The sequence below is a fragment of the Egretta garzetta genome, unplaced genomic scaffold, assembly GCF_000687185.1.
Source record: "Egretta garzetta isolate BGI_Z169 unplaced genomic scaffold, ASM68718v1 scaffold200, whole genome shotgun sequence".
Lineage (NCBI taxonomy): Eukaryota > Metazoa > Chordata > Aves > Pelecaniformes > Ardeidae > Egretta > Egretta garzetta.
Window position 1 is genome coordinate 105713 of NW_009258379.1, and position 23833 is coordinate 129545.

At 36.1% G+C, this 23833-nt stretch overlaps 1 protein-coding gene and 1 non-coding gene across 2 annotated transcripts in view; one reads left to right on the top strand and one right to left on the bottom strand.

The window, feature by feature from the left end:
• Window positions 1–23833, top strand: part of DNAH8 (dynein axonemal heavy chain 8) — a 131726-nt gene that overhangs the window by 102925 nt on the left and 4968 nt on the right. Inside the window, 10 exon segments of the mRNA XM_009640728.1 lie at window positions 4509–4630; window positions 7177–7295; window positions 8603–8805; window positions 9745–9818; window positions 12622–12774; window positions 14798–14953; window positions 17062–17178; window positions 17893–17994; window positions 18379–18539; window positions 23416–23572. Coding sequence (XP_009639023.1) covers window positions 4509–4630; window positions 7177–7295; window positions 8603–8805; window positions 9745–9818; window positions 12622–12774; window positions 14798–14953; window positions 17062–17178; window positions 17893–17994; window positions 18379–18539; window positions 23416–23572 — 1364 coding nt within the window.
• LOC118452508 lies at window positions 22703–22871 on the bottom strand. The gene has a single exon (XR_004842294.1). It is a non-coding gene; the product is annotated as a U1 spliceosomal RNA (small nuclear RNA).

Genomic DNA, 23833 nt, shown 5'->3' on the forward strand with positions numbered 1-23833 from the left:
GAACAACAACTAAAAACATCGGTGTGTTATCAACATTCTTGTAGTACTAAATCCAAAACACAGCACTATGCTAGCTACTATGAAGAAAATTAACTCTATCCCAGCTGAAACCAGAACAATAATGGATAGAAAACGAGATTAAATTCACTCTGTTTTGCTTTCCAGTTTCTCATAATGGTTTTATCCTTTGAGAATGGTATCCAGCTAGCAATTTACCACTAATGTCAGGCAGGGTATGCTTGGAAATGCTTTCAAAATGAACTGTCTGCTTTAGTAAAGCATTAGACAAGCAACCATATTTCTTGGCTTCTCAGGTCATGGATTCTTGTTTTGCCAGAAAAAAATATACCTTGGGCATGTGAAGTAGAAGGCGGTCACTTACCCCTTTTTAACTGATCTGAATCTGTAACAGAATACAGGAGTAGTTTTAGCAAATTTTATCTGGAACATATGATTGCAGTTTCCTGCCTAGCTTTTCCACGGGGAGAAATTCTTCTGGTGTGTAAAGTGACACTGAGAAATTCTTCTGGTGTATAAAATGACACCAAAGTAATAATACATTTCCTATAATTATTCACATGGTATTAAATCAGATTGAGAAGTGGGCAGATGCCCAGCCAAATTGTCCTGGACTCTTGGGTATCTTCTGCAATGAATGAATTTTCCTCCTTGGATGAGCAGTTCTTGGTGCAAAATGGATGCCATGTTACCAAATGTCACTGAGCAGCTGAAGAAAGAATTTATTTGAAAAATAAATCTCTGTTCCTCTTTCCATTTCTCTTTCCAGGAGAGCTTTCATGGCTTATCATCAGCCATATTATCAGGGGATGTCACAGTGAAATAAGCATTGCTATTTGAAATGAAAAAGTCTCTAGAACTCATTATTCAGCTAGTTTCAGGAGATTATCGACTCTAAATCTTTCCTTCTGCTAAAGTGCATAAATTGAATTTCATACTCTTTACTCTATTCCATTAAAGCCAAACACTAGGCCCTTCCTAAATATTTTAATGCTATAGCTTGAAGGTAGCCTTAAGTCAGCAAAAAAAGAGAAAGCAGGTCCCCAAATTATTGGAAAATAGCCTCCCATGATGGTGGCATAGAATGGTTACTAAAACTGTAGAAAGAAACAAAATCCAAAAGATATGAGAAAATCTAAGGAGTTCATTGACAATTCTGTAGGTATCTTGACACTTAGGTAGGCTGTGTCCTTTACCAGTAGAAAGTGGGGGACTGGCACAAGTGAAGAATACGATCTTCTCTAGCAGAAAATATATTTTGCAAAGAAGCTCTGTAAATATTAGAGAGCATTTTGCAGAGGAATTGCAAAACATCTTTGGCTTTGTTGACTTAAATAAAAGCCAGAAATATTGCCAAGTATGCTATTTTGTGGAAAATTAACTATTATGTCTTAAAATTAAGAAGTCTTTTTGGCTAAAGTGATTGAGATTCTCTCACAGAATTCAGCAATTTGCAAAAATATTCCCTATAGGCCTATTGTATTGAATTTGCAAAAGATGTGATTCTGGAACAGTGTATCATTTTGCAATAATAATGCTAATAACAGATTACAGATTTGTGTAAACACTTTTTGTTATCCTCTCTTTGATTTCCATTTTTTCAGTTTGCAGAGGAAGTTCTGGGATCCATTCATGGATCCCAACAATTATTTCAAACTATATAGCCTAATGTCAAAGGCATAAGAAGATGCTTGAAGGAAACTTTCACAGGTAGTTGCAGGAAATGGAGGAAAATCAGTATTTGCACCTCAGATTTTGTGAAGCAGCCCTTACATTCTGTGAGGTTACTGAAGCTTGTCATCCCTGAGGTGAAGGGAAGGATAAAAAGCACAACAGTAGGAAAACTTCATAATAAAAGCACATGAAGTAGCTTTACGTTTTTGCATGACAGAAATAATTTGGATATGTACATAGGAACTTCACATTCTTAAACAAGGGTTTGCCCTTTAATTGGCCCTTCATTAGTTCTTAAAACCATTCAAATCATATATTAATCATATCTAATTCTGTTTCTTTATTATATCTAACTGTATCCGAGTGTGGAGAAAAGCATCACACAAATTTTTCTAGATGCTGGAACTTTTCTCATGTGCCTATGAATGTCAAAATGAAACCTAATTAAAGGAAAGACTTTTTCAGGCATTGCATATTTAACTCATTAACATAACAAATGACTAACCATAAGAACTTAGCAGGATTTATCAAAAGATTTGGTATGTAAGTTCATAGCAAGAATATGAAGTATTACAATGAGAAACACATTCTTTACACCTTCGTAATTTTCATTTGTCATTGAATAAGTCTGCTTAAAAAAATAAGGTTAAAAAATTTCCCCCAAACTTCCCTGAGATCTGTTTACTGCTCACTCGTTGAAACATTTACTTTCTTTTGATGTTCATTGTTCCTATTGGCATACTAACGTCCAGATTCAGCAAGGTGATTCTTGTCTTTCTAATTAAAGATATTTAGGTATCTAGGAAAATATTTGGTCTTTCTGAAGCATGTGTTTATTCTTTTTAGAAGAAGCAGAGCTTCTGTTTCCTGAAAATCATCACCAAAAATATCAATAAGATTCTTGCATACTGGAAGCCTGCAGAAAAACATCTGAAAGAATCAGATCTTTCCCTGTAAAGTCTATAATGCAAGCAGAACAGATTTCAGGAAAATCAGAATTTGTTGCATTCTAGCATTTGCAGCACCATAAACTCTTTCCTATAATGTGTCAGACCTTTAAAGTCTTAGTTCTTCAGCTGCATCAAAAATACTGTATATAATGTCTTCCCAATAATTTCTTAAATAATAAAATTTGTGCTTTATTTAAGAAATTAATAGTCTAATCTCCTTTTGACTCCAATGGGAAGTTTGTCTTCTGTTCTTTTCCTTCTTGCCTTTGTGATTCATTTTCTTGACATCCCATTCATGGAGAATTTGAGGATGAGGTGGGTGCAGAATAAGAAAAAAGGTCACTATGTTAAAACCCCTTGACAATCTATGGAATAATTAGACACAGTTTGTAGAAGTATTAATATATTAATTGAAAAGGAACTAGATATATATTTATGTAGGTAGGTTTTGGTAAGCATGTATGTATAATCTGGAAGTATTGAAATAATTTCAGTTCATATACATAGACTGTATACAAACACATACATGCTCACATACATATATGTGCTTAAAAATAATAGTTATTATTCTAAGGTGATTTTTTTAGCTTGTTTGTAACAAGTTGGTGAAATTCGTTATACTGGTAACCTAAATGAATAAATGATCTTAGTTCTGGAGACTACTGGAACAACACCTTCTGGTTTTCCCAAGAAGTGACGTTAATTTGCGGAGGACTGGGAAAGAGGCAGCTACAACAAGAAGAAAATTATGATAAAAAGTTAAAAGTTAATCTGCTTAAAATTGGATTGCAGTCTTATCCCAGAGGTGTCCCTTTGTATTTCCTCTTCAATAGCATATCAGGGGATGTGAAACACGTGTATTATCTACTTGCTATCTGGACTTCTATATGCTATTTAAAATTATTTGTGCTTGTTAGGCTGATCTAGAATTGATTGATTCCATCAGTGCAGAGTTTCTTCTCCTGTTGTGTTTGGGTTTTTTTTTTCCAATTATTCCAGGAGTTACTTTGCTAACATGTGTAACATTCTTTAGATATTATAACTATACATTTTATTAGAGAAGAGGTAGAAGTTTACAGTTGAGAAAGTAAGACCTTCCTCTCAATTTATTTTCCTTTTAGGAATACTGGGATAAAATATAGACTAAGGGAAGGTCTTCGGAGGAAAATTTTTATCTTTCAGATATATACAAAATTACCTTTACTGTATTATCGGCACAGATGAAAAGGAAAAGATATTATTAACGCATTTCCGATACTTCAAATATAATCACTATCACTGTATAAACTTATAACAACAAACTGTATGGAGCACATGATCTAAGATGAGAGGCTGAGAGAACTGGGCTTGTTCAGCTTGGAGAACAGAAGGCTTAGGGGACACCCAGTAGTAGCCTTCCAACACTGATGAGAAGGCCATTGAAACAACAGAACCTGGCTCTTCAGTGGCGCACAGTAGGAAGATGAGAGACAACAAAAATAATCTGGGGGAAAAAAAAAAAAAAGAGAGGTTCAGAGTGGGTGTAAGGGGAATTTTTTTCATTATGAGAACAAACATTAGAACACAGTGTTCAAAAAGGTTGTGCAGCCTCCATCCTTGGAGGTTTTCAAGACCAGATAGAACAAAGACCTGGTTTTATCTCATAGCTGACCCTGCTTTGAACAAGTTGGACTAGAGACCTCCTGAGGTCCCTTCCAGACTAAATTATCCTATGATCTTATGAAATAAATGCTAAATACACAAGACTGCAATTAGTACCCCAGCGAAAATTACATGGGCCAGAAAACATAATTTAAAAAGAAATGTCAAATATATCTTGACCCCTGGAACATCACGTGTATTTCATCAGAATGTTTTTATCTACAGGAGGTGCAGCACTGGATCTACAGGCTTGCCCACCTAAACCCTTCCGCTGGATTCTTGACATGATGTGGCTAAACCTAGTGGAATTGAGCAAACTTCCACAGTTTGCAGAAATTTTGAATCAGGTGATATCTACTAATTATCTTTTCAGTGTTAATAACCAGGTTCCCAATCATAATTGTGCTCCCATATTTTACATTTAGAATGTACAAGAGATGTAGTTAAGAACAAGGCCAGAGAGAACACAGAACAAAGGCATAGAAATGAACAGTCAGGTAGCATGAATGGGTGGGGGTATATTTATTTGCTCTGCTTTTTTTTTTAATCTGCTTTATGGTATTTTGTATTATAGTCATTGAGGTAGAAAGATAAGAGAACAGGAGCAAAGAGCTAGTACAAAAGGAAGCCAGTGAAAGAGAGACAGAAATAAGGAGAAAGGATAAAAAAGTAGAGGTATCAAAAAGGCTCAGAAAGTTAATCCATGAGTGTCAGGCTTTAAGTTATAATGTTTTACGTCTTAAGTCTGATAGATTTCTACAAGTAAATTGTTTGCTGCTTGTTTTTGAAGACTCATTTCCATTCCAAGGTTAACATGTTATTCAAACATGATGAGCTAGCTATAAAAATACTATTTATTTTATGAAGACATACATGAATGTCACGAGGATGGAGCCAGACTCTTCTTAGTGGTGCCCAGCAACAGGGCAAGGGGCAATGGGCACAAACTGAAACAGAAGAGGTTTCAGTTGAATATGAGGAAAAACTTCTTGACTTTGAGGGTGACAGAGCCCTGGCCCAGGCTGCCCAGGGGGCTGTGGAGTCTCCTTCTCTGTAGATATTCAAAGCCCACCTGGATGAAGTATTATCATTTTGATACCTGGAGGTATCAAAACAGGATATTGTGTTAGGAGAAAGTTGGAGGAATTCCAGTTAGGCCTTCACTCTGGGTTGTTCAGGCACCAGAACCCAAAATGCATGCCAGTGCACACTTGCTAACGTTATTTAAATTTAGCCATGGGGTTGTGAATTATGTATTTTCCTTTTAATTTGTAGATTTGTAATGGTTCTGTTATAGGACTTTTCCAGAACTGGTGCAAACAAAATTTTAGTCTCAAAAATACTGAGATGAACACATTACCCCAAAAGACCTCTTTTTTAACTAATCTTTTAGTACTAATTTAAAATTGCTGCATATTTATAAGTTGAAAAGTGACAATTAGGTGATTGCAGTAATAGATAGAGATGGAATCTGGGGGGGTGCCAACCAGGATATGAATAAAAAGTGCAAATATGGAAATAACATCTTTTTAATATTTATTTACATCCATTAGATGTGCTGTTCTATTTGGCTTGTCATATAAATACAACTGTGTCATTACTCATTTAGATACAAACAGAAAATGATTTGAAGTAAGAAAAAAAAAATCTTGAAAATGATGTGTCCGGCTCTCAAAAGGTTGCCTGTAATTTTCTTTCTTTCTTGCCAATTACAGATTTTTTTCTTTTCTAAAAATTAATTCCTCCAATCCCAGATACTTACTTTAATAGAGACATATTCTTCTTTAAACATTTGGAAGACCCTGTTCATTTTCACGCTGTTACTACTTCCAGCTATAGTTGAGAGAGAGATGGTAAAATAAATATGTAACGAAAGCTTAAAGATTTTACTGAGTCAGCTAAGGTCCCTTTAGCTCAGTAACCTATCTCTGGGCATAGCCCGGCTTTGAGAAGGTGCCTCCTCTGAATACTCTCCTAGCATGTGCTCAGGTTGATGGCAGTTAGTGTAGAACTGAGCTATTTGCTTATAAAGTAATTTTGTTTTTCTCAGACTTGGATTATAGTTCAGAAAGAGACATTTGGTGTTTATGAATCTCTCTGAATGAGTTTCATTATAGGAAATACGTGATTGGAAGAGCTCCCTGTGTGTTCATTTGTCACTCCTCTCAGTCCATGCTTGGTGCAGGGTGTTCTGAAATTACTTCTATTTGAAATCAAGTCAGTCAACTGGACAGAGCTCCTTGGTTTATAACTGGCATCTAGAACTGTGTTTCAGAACAGATGGCATCAGTGTGTTCCTTGATCTGAGAATATTGCAGTAGCTGACTCAGTCACTGCATTAAAATTTGAGCTGCATAGCAATTTTCACTATGTTCTGTCCACCAGTATCCCTTGTCCTATTAAGTCATGGGTTCTGAGAGGTGGCTAAATAATGATCATATCTGTGGTCAGCTTTATTCTTTCTCAAGTCAAAACTTCCTAGAGTCTGTTATTTTCAATTTGTGATTCTTTGGCTGGCTGGACTGTACTGGGACAGATTTTTCTGTTCCTCTTAGTACTTTGTGATCAGAAGGAATAAATTAATCACAGCGTGTTTCTCTTGTAGTGTAGAATCCTTTGACTAATTATTGAGTTTTCTTAAGTAGCTGCATGTGTTTGGGAGGGGAACCATGAATAATTGATTAGCTTAAGAGCCTGCGTCTTAATACTAAAATTTCTGTTTGTAATATCTTAATAGCAATTCACATGGTGTATATCTTAAATGCTTCAGACTCTTAATGTTACTTGTAAAATATCCTGACATAATAATAGACTCTCATTAAAATTTACATTTACAAGCAGATTTTGCTACAGCTGAAATATATTTATATGTGCATTAATGTAATAAATTTAGATAGCCTGTAATGAAAAAGGATGGAAAAGTTGGTTTGATAAAGATGCACCTGAGGAAGAAACTATACCTGATGGATATAACGATTCACTCGATATCTTTGGCAAGCTTTTACTCATCAGGTGAGCATCTTCAGCAAATTGGGAAATGCATGCATGGTTGCATCATGTGTCTCAGTCTATCATATGCTATTATCAGAATAGTGTAATTTTTATTAATTTCTGGGTGACATGAAATAGAATATAATTCACTCACATGAAATATGGTTTGATTCACTCACTTTGGAGCTATCCTCTGAGGAGTCTAAAAGAGTTATTTCTAGAAAATATTTTCTATAACTTTGTTTTTCTGTCATGACAAATGAAACTGGGATTCACATTGCAGGCTTCTCCAAAAAGCTACTGAAAAAGTAGAGCAATTCAGATAGATAGTTTTCTTTTTTTTTTTTTTAAATGAACTATTTTAAATAACTCTAAGTATTTAACAAAAAAAAAAAAAAAGAGAGAGATCTGTAAAAATGCAAAACAGGCATTCAAAAGCCTCATGTGAAAAGTGTACTATAAATGATTTTATTGTATCCACTAAAATCTCAGTGGGAAGACTTGGGGTAGAATGGAGCTCCCCAAAGCAGCGTTCAGCTGCCTTATGCACGAGATCATACCTTCCTACGTTCATTGTATACTTTCAAAGTGCTACAACTAAATCAGAGACACCACAAAAAACCAACAACATTAATTACTAGACCATGATTTGTCTTTGGAGTGGATTCAAGCTGTGCAGTAAAAAAGGCCAGAATCTGATGGAAGAAGTACTATATTGTTCTATGCTGTGCACCCTGAAGGAGGAGGGAGGCCATGTAAGCCCTAAGCCTTTAAGCAAGCCTATAAATTGAAGCTTTGCAAAGTCACATGTTTTTTCCAAAAGTAGTTGTTTGGGCTATTTTTTTTTTCCCCTTGGGAAAAATAAAGACCCATCCCCAAGACAAGTGTAATCCATTGCAAATAGTTGAGTCTGTACCCTAAAAGACTGACAGACCCAATGAAACATCTGCAGAATTTTACTAAAGGCCAAAAGCAATCTTATGTTTCCCTACTTGGGTTCTCACATACAAAATCTCTGTTTAAAATGAAGAATGTCCCAACCTGCTAAAGGTATCCAGAACAGAAAATTCCAGTGCAAATAGTTTACCTAAGGCAAAATTGTAAGCAACTGAAACGTATTGAACAGTCATGAGTAGTGGGAAGACGGCTAGCACTGTCTATTATTGTATCTGTCAAGACAAACCTATAAACATATATATCAATGTGCATGTGTATATTTATATGTGCATATTATGAAGCAAAAATCTCTATTTAATAAAAATAGAATTTCTAATTTAAGTCTGGAAGAAGCATTGAATTTGTATCTTGGTATATATTTTTATTTCTAGGTCTTGGTGTCCAGACCGAACGCTTTCTCAAGCCAGGAAATATATTGCAAATTCCTTGGATGAGAAATATACAGAACCAGTCATTTTGAATTTAGAAAAAACTTGGGAGGAAAGTGACCCACGAACACCTCTAATCTGTTTCTTATCTATGGGATCTGACCCAACTATTCAGATTGATTCCTTGGCCAGGAAGCTTAAATTAGGTATGAAGTAATTATTTATTGTCATGTGTTAAGAGACAGAAGGGTAATGTAATTAATTTCAGAGTGGTTTTTTTTCTGAAAAGTATTTCTTAGATTCTGGTGTGCTATTGATTGTTCCTGAACCATCAACTTAGAGATAAAATAATATTTTAAATAAAAGATTATATGCTGAGCATCATTCTGTATGCAGTTGAACACTAATGTTTTCAGTTCTTTCTTTTATAAATTATTATCATCCTTCCCAGTGATGGTACTTTTTTAATTCCTAACTATAAGACAATATTAATTTTATTTTTTTTTTTATTCTGGCATGGTGACTGTTTTCCTGTTTGAACTCTTAACTGCAGGTAACTTAAAAACCAGCTATCTGCTTACAGGACTACTTTGTAATGAAAAATACCCACAAGATCTCTGTATATTCTGGGCTTTATGGCTACATTATATGGAAATTTTGAAAAATTATGCATACAAGCTGAGTTGCAAGTAGATACATATATTCATTATATTAGGCGTATTAACACGTTCACAAATGCAATTTTACAATTATGCATTGTGCTCATTTACTTGGCTTCATTACCTACACTCCAAGAAAAAGCTGGGTTCATATTTCAAATACTCTGGCTTAATTCATTAAAATTTGGCACAAATTCCCATTGACAATAATAACATCAGACACAGTCACTTCTACAAACACTGTAAATATTGTGAATGCATATTTTAACATTATTTTACAAAGTTTCAATGTTTGGAATGTTTAGAAAATTTATACATAGTAGCATAATATGATGATAATAAGATCTTACTTTCATAACTATATATTTTTGTATAAAAATGTAGTTAATTGTGCTGTATTTATACCACTGGTTTTTTGGACTGAATTTGAATCCTTTTTCTGAAGAATGTAAATTCATTAATCATATATTGTCAAATATGTTGTAGAATGTAGGACCATCTCCATGGGTCAAGGACAAGAAATCCATGCACGCAAGTTCATACAGATGTCAATGCAACAGGTGGGAAAAAACCACTGCAGTTGTCTGTTTTAGCATTCTTTTATACCTCTTTTGCATGCAATTTTTAATATGTTGCATTTTCACCTTACTATCATGCATATCTCGGGGTAAAAAGTCTCACTGAGTGCCTGAGCCTAAAAACTGTGGGATATGCATGTGCCAGAGCAGTCCAAGTCTACAGTTCTGCCCGCAGTAATACTGAGCAGCTTTTCAAAGGTGGCACATTACCTTCTTAGTGCTATGCTGTTATCCAAAGGTAAAAGGACATTGTGTCCTGTTCTATCTCACAGGACTTGCAGATCCCACTCTTTACTGGAATCCTTTTTTTAATTCTATTTTTCCCTCTTTCCTATGAGAGCTGCCTAGGAGTTGCATAGTTTCTACTAGGTAAACTGGTGAGTGCCCACATAACTTAAAGCTGTGGGTGCAGAAGGATGTGCTGGCTCCTAATACTGCCTCCCATTTTCCTTACATCTGTGCTAGTGAGAGGGCTTCTTGCTCACCAGCAATTGGTTTTGTTTTTTAATTGCCAATCCTTTTGGCTTTGAGTCCCAGGATGTCTAAGAATTTCCAACCAATATTTAAGAATTTTTCTCTTAAATACTGCAGTATATTTTGTTAGGCGGACGATATTTGCAGACAGTAAAAACACGAGAAGCTTAAGCGGCAGCTGCAAAAGGATGGAACTGACACCTCAAATACAATATAAAAGTTACAGTGTAAAGGTAGCACAGTCTGGTCAGCTGGACACTTCAAAGAGTTGTGGACAGTGCTGCAAATGAAGACATACAGCCAGAGTTGCCTGTAAACTCAAAATATCAGGATTTATTCTTATTCCAGTATTCTGAAGGACTACACTATTTCTATTAGTAGAGAGGGCTGCAAGAACTATATATTAATGACCAAAACTTATTTTTCATCTGACCGTAACTGACAGTTAGTCCTCATTAAACCAGTTCTGCACTGCTTGTAATATTCACCTAAAGAAACCTGAACTGACTTTTGTTCAGTGAAAGGTTTGATTGGTACAATATTACCTATTTGTTAACCAGTACATGCTTTCTTTCCATGGGAGTATTCATCAAAAGTTAGACAAAAAGTTAAAGATGGATTCATTATGAGATTTAAAACTTAATTTCACACAATATACGACATCCATTAGATTTCCTGGGTCTCTGTCTTCACCTGGACAAATATCATAGTTGTATATGGCCTTCACTGCACATTTGCTAGACATTACTGTATAATCCAAGGTTCCCTAGCTAATGCAGCCTCGGTTATGGAAGTTCTCTATATTGTATCCCAGTAACCTCTCAAGTCCTACCAAATGTGACACCAGTACTGGAATATGGATGTGCACCACTTTGGAAAAAGAGAAAAAAGGACATCTCTGTATAGCAGATGGCATTTTTTTGTGATGTGCAAATGCACACATACATCTCAGACTTCTTTGTGTTTCTATGTCTACAATGGTCATCATGAACTTCCCGTTCATTGGAATGGTGAAAACTGGGGCATCCCTGCCTTTCTTTGCCATCAGTTAAAACCACAAAGATACTGAAAACAGCACTGCAGTAGAGCTACTAGTAACAATTTCTGAACAAAATGCCTTGGTGGTTGGTGTACACATTTTACAGAGTGGGGGGGGGGGGGGGGTGAATGTCAAATTTGCAAGAAGAAAACAGAATTAGTGAATATGAAGACAAATGTCTGGGGTTTTTTCCTAATTCTGGCCAAGAGTATATAATACGATTAAAACTGCTGTGCTGTGTTACAGGTGGATAATTTAAAAAAACTGAGCCTGATTCATTTGGAAATGTGACAAATTGATTAAACATCTTCCTCAAGAAAGTGGTTCCCCATAAAGGAAGGAAAAAAGCCCCCTTCATTTAATCTTTCTTTTTTTTTTTTAAATATCTATCAGTTCACCATAAATATTTTAATTATATTTTGTTACCAAATGTTATTTATTTCTTTTTAAATGAGCTAAAACAAAATTTCTAAAATGAAATTACAAGCTATAATGAAATCCACACATCACTGTGTAGAACTGATTAAATAATGCTCTGTTTTACTATCAGGCTTCTGATTCATCAGGCTTCTAAAGTGATCCTCCAAAAGCTGATTGAATTTAAATTCATAAGCAGAAGTGCAGAGAGATAATAATCAAAATAGAGCTTTCATGCAACTTGAGAGCTGAATAAGATAAAAATTAATATGTGGAGGTTGAATTTCACACATATGCATTTATTGCAGATAAGCTAATTGCAGCTGAAAGGTTTTAGTCTCCTGTTACCACCTCTTTACACTTACTTTAGATTATGTTATTAACAAGTAGGTTTAAAAAAAAAGATGTATTCCTTAGATTTCAGCTGTTACTTTCCCACTCACCTTCTTTCAGATCTGATGGCAGGATTGCTCATCACTGGTGTTTTGCTGGGAGAGGACAGGAATTACTGCTTTTTGCCGCTAGGTAGCACTGATACTTTACGTAGAATATTGGCTCTGACTATGTTATTTTCATTGTGAACCATAGGATGTGGAAATAACTCTTGTACTAACTTTTCCTGTTTGTTTTAACGGTGCCTATACAAAATCAAATGATAATACATATTCCAGGAACAGACCAAAGCAAAAAACCCCAAACAAGCAAACAAACCCCAAACAAAAAACAAAAAAAAACAAAAAAAGCCCCCAAAACCAAACACGAGACCAAATTTGATTCTAATACAGACAATTGGTTTTAACATGATGAATAACTTGTTCTAGATGTCATATGGTAATAGTCGATATTCTTATTTAGGGAGGCTGGGTGTTACTTCAGAATTGTCATCTTGGGCTGGATTTCATGGATGAGCTACTGGAGACACTTCTTACTGCTGAGATACAGGATGAGACGTTTCGAGTCTGGATAACTACTGAGCCACATCCTAAGTTCCCAATTACACTGCTACAGGTCTGTTCAGATATTTAATTCAGATACCTTGTGCCATCAAAGTTATTCAGATTAAGGGTGAAAATGGAAGTTAAATAAATGGGAGGGGAGCGGGGGGGAATCCAACGCCAAATTAAAAATGAACTTACCTTACAATGCAAATATCACTTTAAACAGGAAGGGTACTTACCAGTAACTGGAAGTTCTTGAAGATGCATTATGTATGTGTGAATTCCCACTAATTCTGTACACAGAGACACTTGAATCAAAACTTTACCTGTATCCCTTTTTGCCCAACCAGATGCCTTTGTGAACAGAGTAATGCCCACAACTGCTCTTAGACTCTTCCAGATTTCCATGAAATAAAGGATAAAGGGGACAGAACACACAGGGACAGCACATGCCAAAGAATATCATCTAGCAAGAAGTTACTTGTTTTTCTTCGGATAAACTCTAAATGGTTGTTCTGTAGATCTCAAGTAGACATTTTTCATCAGTCCCAGGAAAATTGCCTAAATTCTTACAAAGTGCATTTAAATCTGCATCTTCAGGGGGTTTATGGTTAGTAGGTTATATAAACATACAGCTTGCTAGAAGTGAGAATAGAAAACTGAGAGGGTTGCTAGATCAATCTTCAGTGCATTTCTCTCAAATGTTTCACATGTGATTTCCCAGTCTATAGTGTCATGGTACCTGTTCTTCCTCTCAGAAGAAAGGAGAGAATAATATGCATTTTTTATACACAACATTCCTCAAACTGAGCAAGATACCCTTTGAAATGTGAAAAGACTGTTTAGCAAATGTTCCCATTCAGTCCAATGCTCTAGGCTGTTCATGTGCAGGTGGGTCCTTGGAGAAGGCTGGAGCTCCTCTGAGACCGCTTACCTCAGCTCTGCAGCCCAGAAATAAGTTTGGGAGACTGAAGTTGAAAAGTCATTCCTTAAAAATAATTGAAGTTCTTTGCCACAAATATGGCGATAGTAAAACTGCCAGGTGAAGCGCATATTCATCAGTGTCTTCCAGTGTCTCTCAGAAGTAGAAACAGTTCAGGGCCACGCTTGCATCCAGCCTGTGGGCAGCCTGGCATTTACTATCCTTTCAGTGCATGTTGCCACCTTACCCCCAGCCAGCCAGCCAAGTACTTGCTGTTGGAGCAGAAAAATACTTTTTTATTTGGGTTCCTCCAGGATTTGAAAGTGTCTCAAGGATTACAGGTTGTGGTAAGGCCAGTCTGTGTCAGAACTAATAGATTTAAGTATGCCCATGAACAGTACCCAACACGAAAACGCAGTAGTCCATAGGGCTAAACAGTTACAGCATTCTCTGATGTGAAAACCTATGCTAACTAGCACTCTTCCAAATAATTTGCAGGCATGGTTTGACAATTAAAATGTTGTAGAAACTAATCCCATTAGGCAGTTTGCATTAAACTAAGGGGCTGTATTCTAAGGGGCTGTGGGAGTTTGCTACCACAAATGTGGATTCCATGCCTGAGTGCCCAGGAATGTTCTCGGGTGAATCTAATTTACTGCAGCCGACATAGCCGCAGAGTCCAGAGTAGCCACCGTGAACACAAAGATCCAATCTGAGGGGAGGTGAGATTTCTTTGTATTTATCATGAAGACCTGGGACCAGAAATACAACAGAATTCTTGTAATCTGCTCTGGATAGTTGTCTTTTATCGTTCAGTCATTGAATTAGGGATAGAGAACCATATGATGCCTTCTCAAAAGCATGGCGATTGCTTCCACGTTGTTGATGAAAATTCTTAGATCCATGGACAACTGTCAGTGATGGTTCCGACCAACATAAACTGAAGGTCTATGTTCAAAATCTTAAAGTAACGTGTATTAGAGTTTTACGGCCCAATCTAATATGTACCCCTTTTATGCCATTTACAGTAAAACTATGTATCAACTCTGTATGTAGAATGCTTCAACTATTTACTTTTTATTTATAACTAATATTTGTGATGTTTTTAGTGTTGCTGGTTTTGTTCAGTAAACAAACCTGATTCCTTTTTTCCATCTTTTTCACATGACAGATTGCTATAAAGTTTACAAATGAACCTCCTCAAGGTGTACGTGCCAGTTTGAAAAGAACATTTTCTGGAATTAATCAGGATCTGTTAGATGTTAGCAATATGCCTATGTGGAAACCTCTGCTTTACACTGTAGCTTTCCTGCATTCTACTGTTCAGGTATTTCTTACAAGGTTTGCAAATGGTGTTATAATGTATGGAGCCACTTCAACAGAGGTTCCTGACAATACACATTCTGTTATTTATTGTAGCATCATGTTGCAGGGATGAAGCTTTAATTTCTATAATCTGTATTTCAAGGTTCTTTATTAATTGTTTTATAATTTTTACACAATTTTCATACTATGGGCATTTAGAATGAAGATTTTTCTCATCTAATATTAGCTGTCCAAGAGTTAGTCATTTGGAAGAAGGGAAAGGTATAAGGGAAAAATATCTCTCTGTAGTCAAATAGAAATAGATAAGCACCTCAAAAAAGAAAATAATCTTACCTGTCTTAGCTGTCTCCCTATAAAAGAGTGAATCGTCTTCTGGATGTGTATCACTCTTTCTGTCCACCAATTTTAAAGGCATTCCAGATTCTTACCTTACAGTAGCTGCCTACTTTCTAGATGGCTAAAATTAAATAAAGTTCTATGACTTAGCATCTTGTTTTTATCTTCTTATTACCTGTGTCAATGTGTTTTCTACATTAATTGCAGTGTGAGCATAAATCTATACTTTGTACTTTAAAGATAATATAAGTTTTGAGATCACAATAAATACCAATATTTTGAGCTCTCTGAATATACCTTCTTTTCAGCAAGGATCTCAAAATAGTTCTAAAAATGCTGTTTAAGTCTTAGCCTCTATTGAGCTGCTCGTATTTTCAGTGTAGCAAAGATGGTGAAAGAGAGAGACAATTTGTTGAGGTCCCTATTAAGATACAGTATTCTGCATTATTTTCCTCCTTCTACCTTTTTAGAAGCAGTGAGAAAGTTGTTCTGTGTACTGCCTCAGGATTATACTGTTCTTGTGGAACTAGAAGATCTGAGCTTATTCAACCATCAGTACTTTTAAAAAATATTATAGCTATTCATCTGTTCAGAAAATTTATTTATGGATTGCCAGTCAGCAAGAAATATATACATTGCCCTGCCTTTAAACTGACCAATTCCTAATCTCCTTTGGTGACAAGATCGCAATGATAAATATAGCTTAAGAAGTAATTCAGAGAATTTGGCAGAAAATCATTATACCTTTCTGCAGGGTATTATTGGTTAATGCTGTCTCATCTACTTACAAACAATACCTGATTTTGAAAAAATAAAACTTTTTTCAGTTCTAGTTCTTTTTAAATATAGTAGCTAAGGTACCTAAATGTCACTTACTAGATGTCAAAGACTGTCAGTCATTGCTGACCCGGTAATTTAAACACTAATAAATATTTTATTACTTAGTTGATTTTAGAATGTCAGTATTACACTTTTTATTCATTTAATAAATGCCAGCACAACTCAGTAATTTAATTCTTAACTTCTTGGATTAATTTATTCTAAATTCTGAAAAAAAATTGAGCCGTGTAACTGAGGTGGTTAAAATAAAGTTGTGAGAAATCTAAGTGCTGGATGTTTAAAATGTTTGGGGTGTAGAATATATTTTCTTACTTCTATAGTCAACTATTTTTCTGTTCCTGCAAGTGTTTTTATTTTACTTTCAATGATGTTTCAATAACATTTGAATAATGTAGTGATGGCAGCCTCATAATAAAGTTGTGAATTTTGAAAAATGGATATTGAAAGAGTGCAGCGAAACAATGAAACAAAAGAGGCAACCTAGAAGCCTTTGGATAAATGAACAGGAATGCAGGAGCTTGAAAAATTTAAACTATCATTAGTAGACAGTACATGTGGAAAAAAAAAAAGAAAAACTGTAGAACTCGGAATTGTTGAGCGTGCTGAAAATGCAGAGATTTGGTAATTCCTTCAATTAATTACTTAATATAAAAATCTGATCATCCACACAGACATGAGACATTTCAAACCTGTGACCAATACATTGATTAGTAAAGGTAGCAATAAATGATTCTGTTGCTTTTGCGATAAATATTTATCCCTTGTGGTGTAACATAATAATAAACTTTGTGATGTGTGTGAGGCACACAGCTGTTTCCTAGGCTAGCTTTCTTCAGTTCAATTCTTTACTCCACTATTATTATTAAACTTCAATAATTAAACAAAATGATATGTTGTTTCACAAATATATTTGGTTTTAATTGTATTCCTAAGGAACGACGCAAGTTTGGCCCTTTGGGTTGGAATATTCCTTATGAATTTAACTCAGCAGACTTTACAGCCAGCATTCAGTTTATACAAAATCACCTGGATGAATGTGACATCAAGAAGGTGAATACCAACTTTTACATACAGTATATCTAATTTCTTTGTACAACATCTGTAATTGTTTTTTTCTTCATGTTACTATTTATAATATTCATTGCTTTTCTTTCAGTGCAGCATCTCATGATCAAAGTTTCAGGTTCTCTGTAAGACAGTCAAGCTGAAATATTTTGTGTGCTATGATCCATGTAAAAATATGTAATAGTTAAGAATTCAGAATTTGATTTTGTTTTTTTCAGTACCATATCTAAAATATTAACGGTATCTGTTTTGGAAGGGGAGCTAAATTATTTACAGAGTTTGACAGAGCCAATCAAACTTTTCTATGGCTGCCATTTTGTCTTCTACTATTTGTCAGGGAATAACATAATGGCCTCACCATTCCTTGCAAAGCAGCACTTTGTCAATAGAGAATGATGAGACACTGGGGAAGGGGGAAAAAAAAAGACAGAGGCAGTAGCAGCTTAGAGTGATTTCGGGTCGCACAAGAAATAATGAGGGTCATTAGCAGGATCAAACCCAGCTCTATTGTAAAATTTAGAGCTGACCTCAGAAAATACATTAGAAATAAAGTTGTTGGGGTTTTTTTTCTTGCAACAATGATCTTTCAGCTTACATTTCAGAGCCTTATGAGCTTCAGATGATATTGAAATTACAGGCTGGATACCTTCTTCTTACATGTTATAACTGCAGTCTTTTATTTACTTTGCTTGCATCCAGGGGATATCATGGAACACAGTGCGCTACATGATTGGAGAAGTTCAATATGGAGGCCGAGTCACAGATGACTTTGATAAGCGTCTTCTTAATTGCTTTGCAAGGGTGAGAGACCTTGAAAATACACTTATTTGTCATTTTTATTGGCAGCTGCAATACAGAAATCAGAAGACCTTCTTTCCGCTGAATATGCACTTCTTCACCAGTTTATAAAACTCTTCAGAGTAAAATGAATTTTTCTAAATGTTATTCTTTGGCAGTGAGGTTCTTCCCCTTGGTTTATCTTTAGTGAGGAGCAGAAACTGTTAAAAAGACTTAGCTGGAACTCAAACTTAGAAGATATAGCTTTTAATGATTTACTTGTGTGCTGAAGTAAAATTAGATGTAGTAGTTAAAACAAGAACCCTAATTCTCCAAGAATAAAAATGAGATAAAAACCCCTCTGAGTCTCAAAGTAACTGTGGTTTTTTTCCTCTGGATTTTTGACAGGTATGGTTTAATGAAAAGATGTTTGACAGCACTTTCTGTTTTCATACTGGATATAAAATTCCAGTGTGCAAAACCCTGGAACAGTATTTTGAATATATCCAGTTACTCCCTGCCATGGACAGCCCAAAGGTCTTTGGTCTCCACCCTAATGCTGATATTACGTAAGTAGGTCTCAACATATTGAAAACAAAGACCCTTTCTTTTAGTAATTGGAAAGAAACCCCGATAAAATGCTTAAAAAAGTGTATTTTTCATAGAAAATCTCAGATTCATTTGAATTTCACTATTGAAGCGGGACAGTTGATGTGTACGTACATGATTATGAATGCAGTGTCTTTGGCTACATTTTACATGTTCTTTTAAAAGAGTTGGAATTCTTGTTACTTACTCTTCGTGGGTTTAGAATTTTTTTGGAATTTGAAGGCATTATAAAACTTTTATATGACCACGTGATACAAGGTTCTATATGTTTCAACTAGAGAAAGCTTCTAAAGTTTTGCCTTCTGTTCCAAATAGTATTTCTCTGTGCATACTCATTAAATGATTCTCTGGATTGTCATTTTGTTTACCACGTGCCTTTGGATGTAACTACCTCTTCTGTTGCCATCAGTCCTGCCACTCCCATTGTTTAAAAGAGGCTTTTCAACCTCACCAAGTACCAACTCCATTTGAAATTTTATCTTTGACTTAATTAACGTTTTCATTCCAAATAATGTGTGTAACAGCTTGGCTTTTATTTCTTTCTAATGTTACATGCCCTGTGAAAGGATATGAATCATCACCATATTTTTTCACTGAAGTTCTTAATAATTCTGCCATGAATTATTGCATTTTCACTAGGTCCACATTTATTGTTTCTTAACACTGCTTTTTGTATTTTTAAACAAAACAAATGTTATTCAAATGCCCAACTGCTGCGAAAACCTGATATCTTCTAATACTTTTGCACAAAACAATAATTTCCCACAATTTTTCAGTCTCAAATTTGAGAGGTTGATGCCCTAGCTAAAGCCTGGTTATTCTAAGCAAGCTGTGAGAACAGCACAGTTTACGGTCAACTCTGCCCAGCACCTACCTTTGTAAATATATGCTTCTGAAGGAAAGAATCTAAGAGTAGATTGATTCTGTTTCAAGTCATTCTCTGATACTTGCAAGGCCTTCCTTCCAGAACTGACTAAAGAAGAGCCAAGGTTTAACAGATAACTAAAGTCCTAAAGAGAGAGACATGCTTTGGATCCAAAATTAGGCTTGTAGGGGGGCTAATTTGTAGAAGGAAACTTGAGACTAATGGTGTTGGCGGAGCTTTAGTGAGAATGAGCAGCTCTTTCATTTCTCTCTGGTACCGAGGTTTTTTTCCACTTGACACATCAGCATATTCCTGCTACTTCAGTCCTTTTTCTGGAGATTTTCCTTTTCTTTCCTATTTCTTTAGAGTTTGGGGAAAATGTTCATCAGCTTTATGCTCTTTGCCATGTCTTACCACAGTTATGGGCAACTACACGCATGTACTGTCTGAATTTCATCTTTGACACACAGAACAAATTCTCAACAAATGCTCAAATTCTCCTTAAAATACCCTATTGAGTCATCTCAGAGGATGCAGAAGGCTTGCTGCTAGAACTGGAACCCTGGGACAGCCAGGTCCTCTCCGTGTTACTATTACTGAGGACAAGAAAGACCTTATCTCCCACTGGTTTAGTGGGACAGTTTTCCAGTTCAGCCAAAAGCTCGATCCATTGGTTCCAACTGTAAGACTTCACTGAATGCCAATACCTTCGTTCACTTGAGATTAATACTTGAAGTCACTGAGGCTGATTTTAACTTGCTATGTGAACCATAGGCAACCATAGGTCCCTGAGCAGGCAAGGAATATTCTGACAATCTCCTGTTAAAACCCCTTCTTCAGTTGGATCCATACTGAAGCCTTAAACCTAACTGAATTTTTCTAAAGTTACTGCAAGCTCTTACAAACCAACTGACGACAGAGCAGAATCTCCCATCGTCACTTGGTGAATGTGAGCTTTTGAATGCCCCGCTGCAACAGATATTGCTGTTTTCTACACAAAGCTGAGGTAATGTCTCTGTCAAACTGCATTTGTTTTTAGTTTAACTTCCAGTACAGAAAATTCCTGATGGCAGAGACTCCAGCTATCAAAGTATAAGTTGTTGAATCCAAGCTCTGTGAGAAAATATACTCGATAATACTTTTTGGAGAAAATAAAAATCCATAGAAAATTCCTTCTTTTTTTCTTCTTATGACACAATTTGCTTTGCAATACTGCTTCGGGGAAAACAAATATAAACACGTATAAAGTGCTTGATTTTACATACTCACTTTTAGGCAAAATTGGCACTGTAAATGAGATTCTTTTACTGTTGCTTTAGCTTCCTTTATGGTTACCCAAAACTTCCTTTACTGTAATAGAGAAGAATAGATCCTTTGTAAAAGATCACAAAGCAGGCATCTAAAATACACGAGCTGAATCATACTTCTGTGCATTACCTATAAGGGCAATCTAGAAAACTGCTGTTATGCAGACATCTACTTCGATGTCTAAATCTGATCAGGGATACCCCATCTCGTATATCTGATTTCCTTCCCAGGAACACAGTACTTCCTCTACAAACTTGTGCAACCTTTTCATTATTGTTTGCATCTGTACTTCAACATTTTATTGCAATGTAAAGGAAAGTGTGGTTTTCCAAAGTCCAGAAAAAATTTATTTTGGAGTGTCTTTTATATCCTCTGTCTCCCACTGTTATGCAAATGAAATTTCTTGTTTCTATTTTCTCCTCACTTCCACACTGGAACACGATTTTTAATTATGTACACATTGAGATGCATCTTTTTGTCTTTTCTATTTTTATTTACAATAATAGGCTTGTTCAAACTGCTATTGCTATTCATGTTTGCTTCTTTATACGAGATCCAGATGACCATTTCTCCTCCCCAGAAGACTTCTAGCTTGTGTCATTGAAGAAAGGAATATTACTTACCTTTGATTCTGCTCCTTCGAGATTATTTCTCAAAAACTGTTCTCTGCTTTTCCCCAAAGTCTGCGTATTGCCTTCCTTTTTAAATGGTTTCTATTTTTGTTTAGAATTGGGGAAAGGCCATTCACTTTTATAATTCTGTAATATTTTATAATTTAATTGATGCAATAATCATGGGACCTATTCCTTCCACATAGAAAAGTCTGACAGCAGTATTAGAAGAACAGTACTTGCAACGTGACGAGGAAGGTTCACATCTCTCTTAACATTAGTTGTTAGATCAGTGAGACCCAGACTAGGGATTACAATCATCGGTATGCCATCCACATTAGGAATGAAGCCATGCATCCAAGAGTAATTTGATTTTATCCAACTTTTTTGTTCGTGTGTGATCTTGAATAAATCCATCATTCTTTAAATGGGTCCATAAATGGAAAAAAGCTTGAAAGTTTTGCCAGACAAAATCCCCACCATTCCTACATTCAGAAGCAGAAATTATATCCTCTTGAGAAGCCAACTGCCAGTAGGATTTCTTCTATTTTTCTGATTTATAGTCTTTATAATTGCACTCACAAACTGTTTATGTTGAAATGGTGCAGTGTCTAGCTTCTGTGTTCTTATGATACTACCTCCAAAGTTTAGATGCTTTAGGACTTCACATGTTCTATCCTGTGGCACAGCTCTTGGTTTCATTTCTTAAATAATTATGTATGACAAAGTAATAGAAGGAGATGGGTGTCAGATGAAGGTTGAAAAGTAAAACTGGCATTGCAAAATTATGCTTTGAGTCAGTATAAGCTTGTTCTGAGTCTGACTCAGGCTGTATGTTCCTCACATAGCTGATTCCATAAGGTAAAAGTAGGCAATGCCAGCACTGCAGTGCTGACATATACACTGTTATGTTTTCTTTCTTGCCACCTCATGTATCTCTATGCCACTACATAGTATTATAATGAAAGTACTCCTATATTCTGCTCGTGCTGAAAGACTGACATGGTCTACTATCTTTTACCAACAAATGCCACATGAATTCAATTCACTTTTTGTGTTGACTCGGAACATAAATTTACATTAGAACTGCCTATGCTGTACTATGGAATAGGTTTTAATCTCCAAAGTTGTAAATTTAGCAGTTTTTATCATTGATCCTGAAATCATAGAATCATAGAATGTTTTGGGTGGGAAGGGACCCCCAGAGCCCACCCAGCCCAACCCCCCTGCAGGAGCACGGACACCGCTAACCACATCTGGTTGCTCACAGCCCCGGCCAACCTGGCCTGGAATGTTCCCAGGGATGGGGCCTCCCACCCCCTCTCTGGGCAACCCCTGCCAGGGTTTGTAAGTGCGAACGCAGTCCCCCTCTACCACAAGTTATGCAGTTGAGTTCTGGCATTTGGGGAAACTGCAGGGGTCAGCACACCCGGAGTGCAGGGGATGAGCCTCACCCTGGGAAAACCACTGCCTGCTCATGGTGTCTCCCCAAAACCTCAAGGCAGAATGAATTTACTATTTTGTAAAGGAGCAACTTGCAGAGTTACGCCTCCAGCTTTTCCTTCTTTTGCATTCCACTTTTAGGAAGTAACTAAATGAGGGAAATATTCTTCCTTGTTACAAAACTTTTGTTGCTTCTTCCCAGCAAATAGCTGTTTAGAAGTTCAGGCATATGCCATTTTCTTCCCTTCCCTTAGAAACCCAAGAACTCATATGATAGGTTTTTCTGCCACCTTACATTCTCAAAGGTTGAGAAGCGGCCTGCAGAACTCCTTCTTAGCCCTGAATTAGAAAAACAGCAACTTTATAACAGGGTGTGTGTAGAGGGAAGTTCATATGCTTTATGGCCATGGAAAACCGCACGTTGATCATTATCAGTGCGTTCAGCTTGGTGCAGGATGCCAAGGATAAAAATTTCCTTGGGGAGTTTTGATTTAACGTGGTGACACAGCACATTTTTTTTCTCCACTTCCAAGTTGTGTGTTCTACAAAGTATCCTTTTCACTATTAAAAAATCCTATGTAATTTATAATATATTTCTTATCCTCTCAGATACCAAAGTAATACAGCAGCTGATATTCTAGATACTATTACCAACATTCAGCCTAAGGAAAGTGGTGCAGGACCTGGAGAAACTCGTGAAGCAATTGTTTATCGTTTAGCTGAAGACATGCTGGAGAAACTTCCTCCAGATTACATACCCCATGAGGCAAGCTAATCTTAGTTGTTTTCTTACTGTTCTCTCTGTTGATTTTTCACATAAGACATTCCAAAAAAGAAACCCTTAACTGTAAAGAAAGATCATATAACCGGTAGCAGCTTCAAGCAAGGAACCAACTTCTTTATTGCCATCAGTGTAAATTGATATGAGGCTTTTTTATTTAAAATCAAGTCATCTAACAATTGGTCATGGAGATATGTCATGGAGACTATGCTTGGACTTCCAAAGCTGCATGTGAAAACAGAGGGG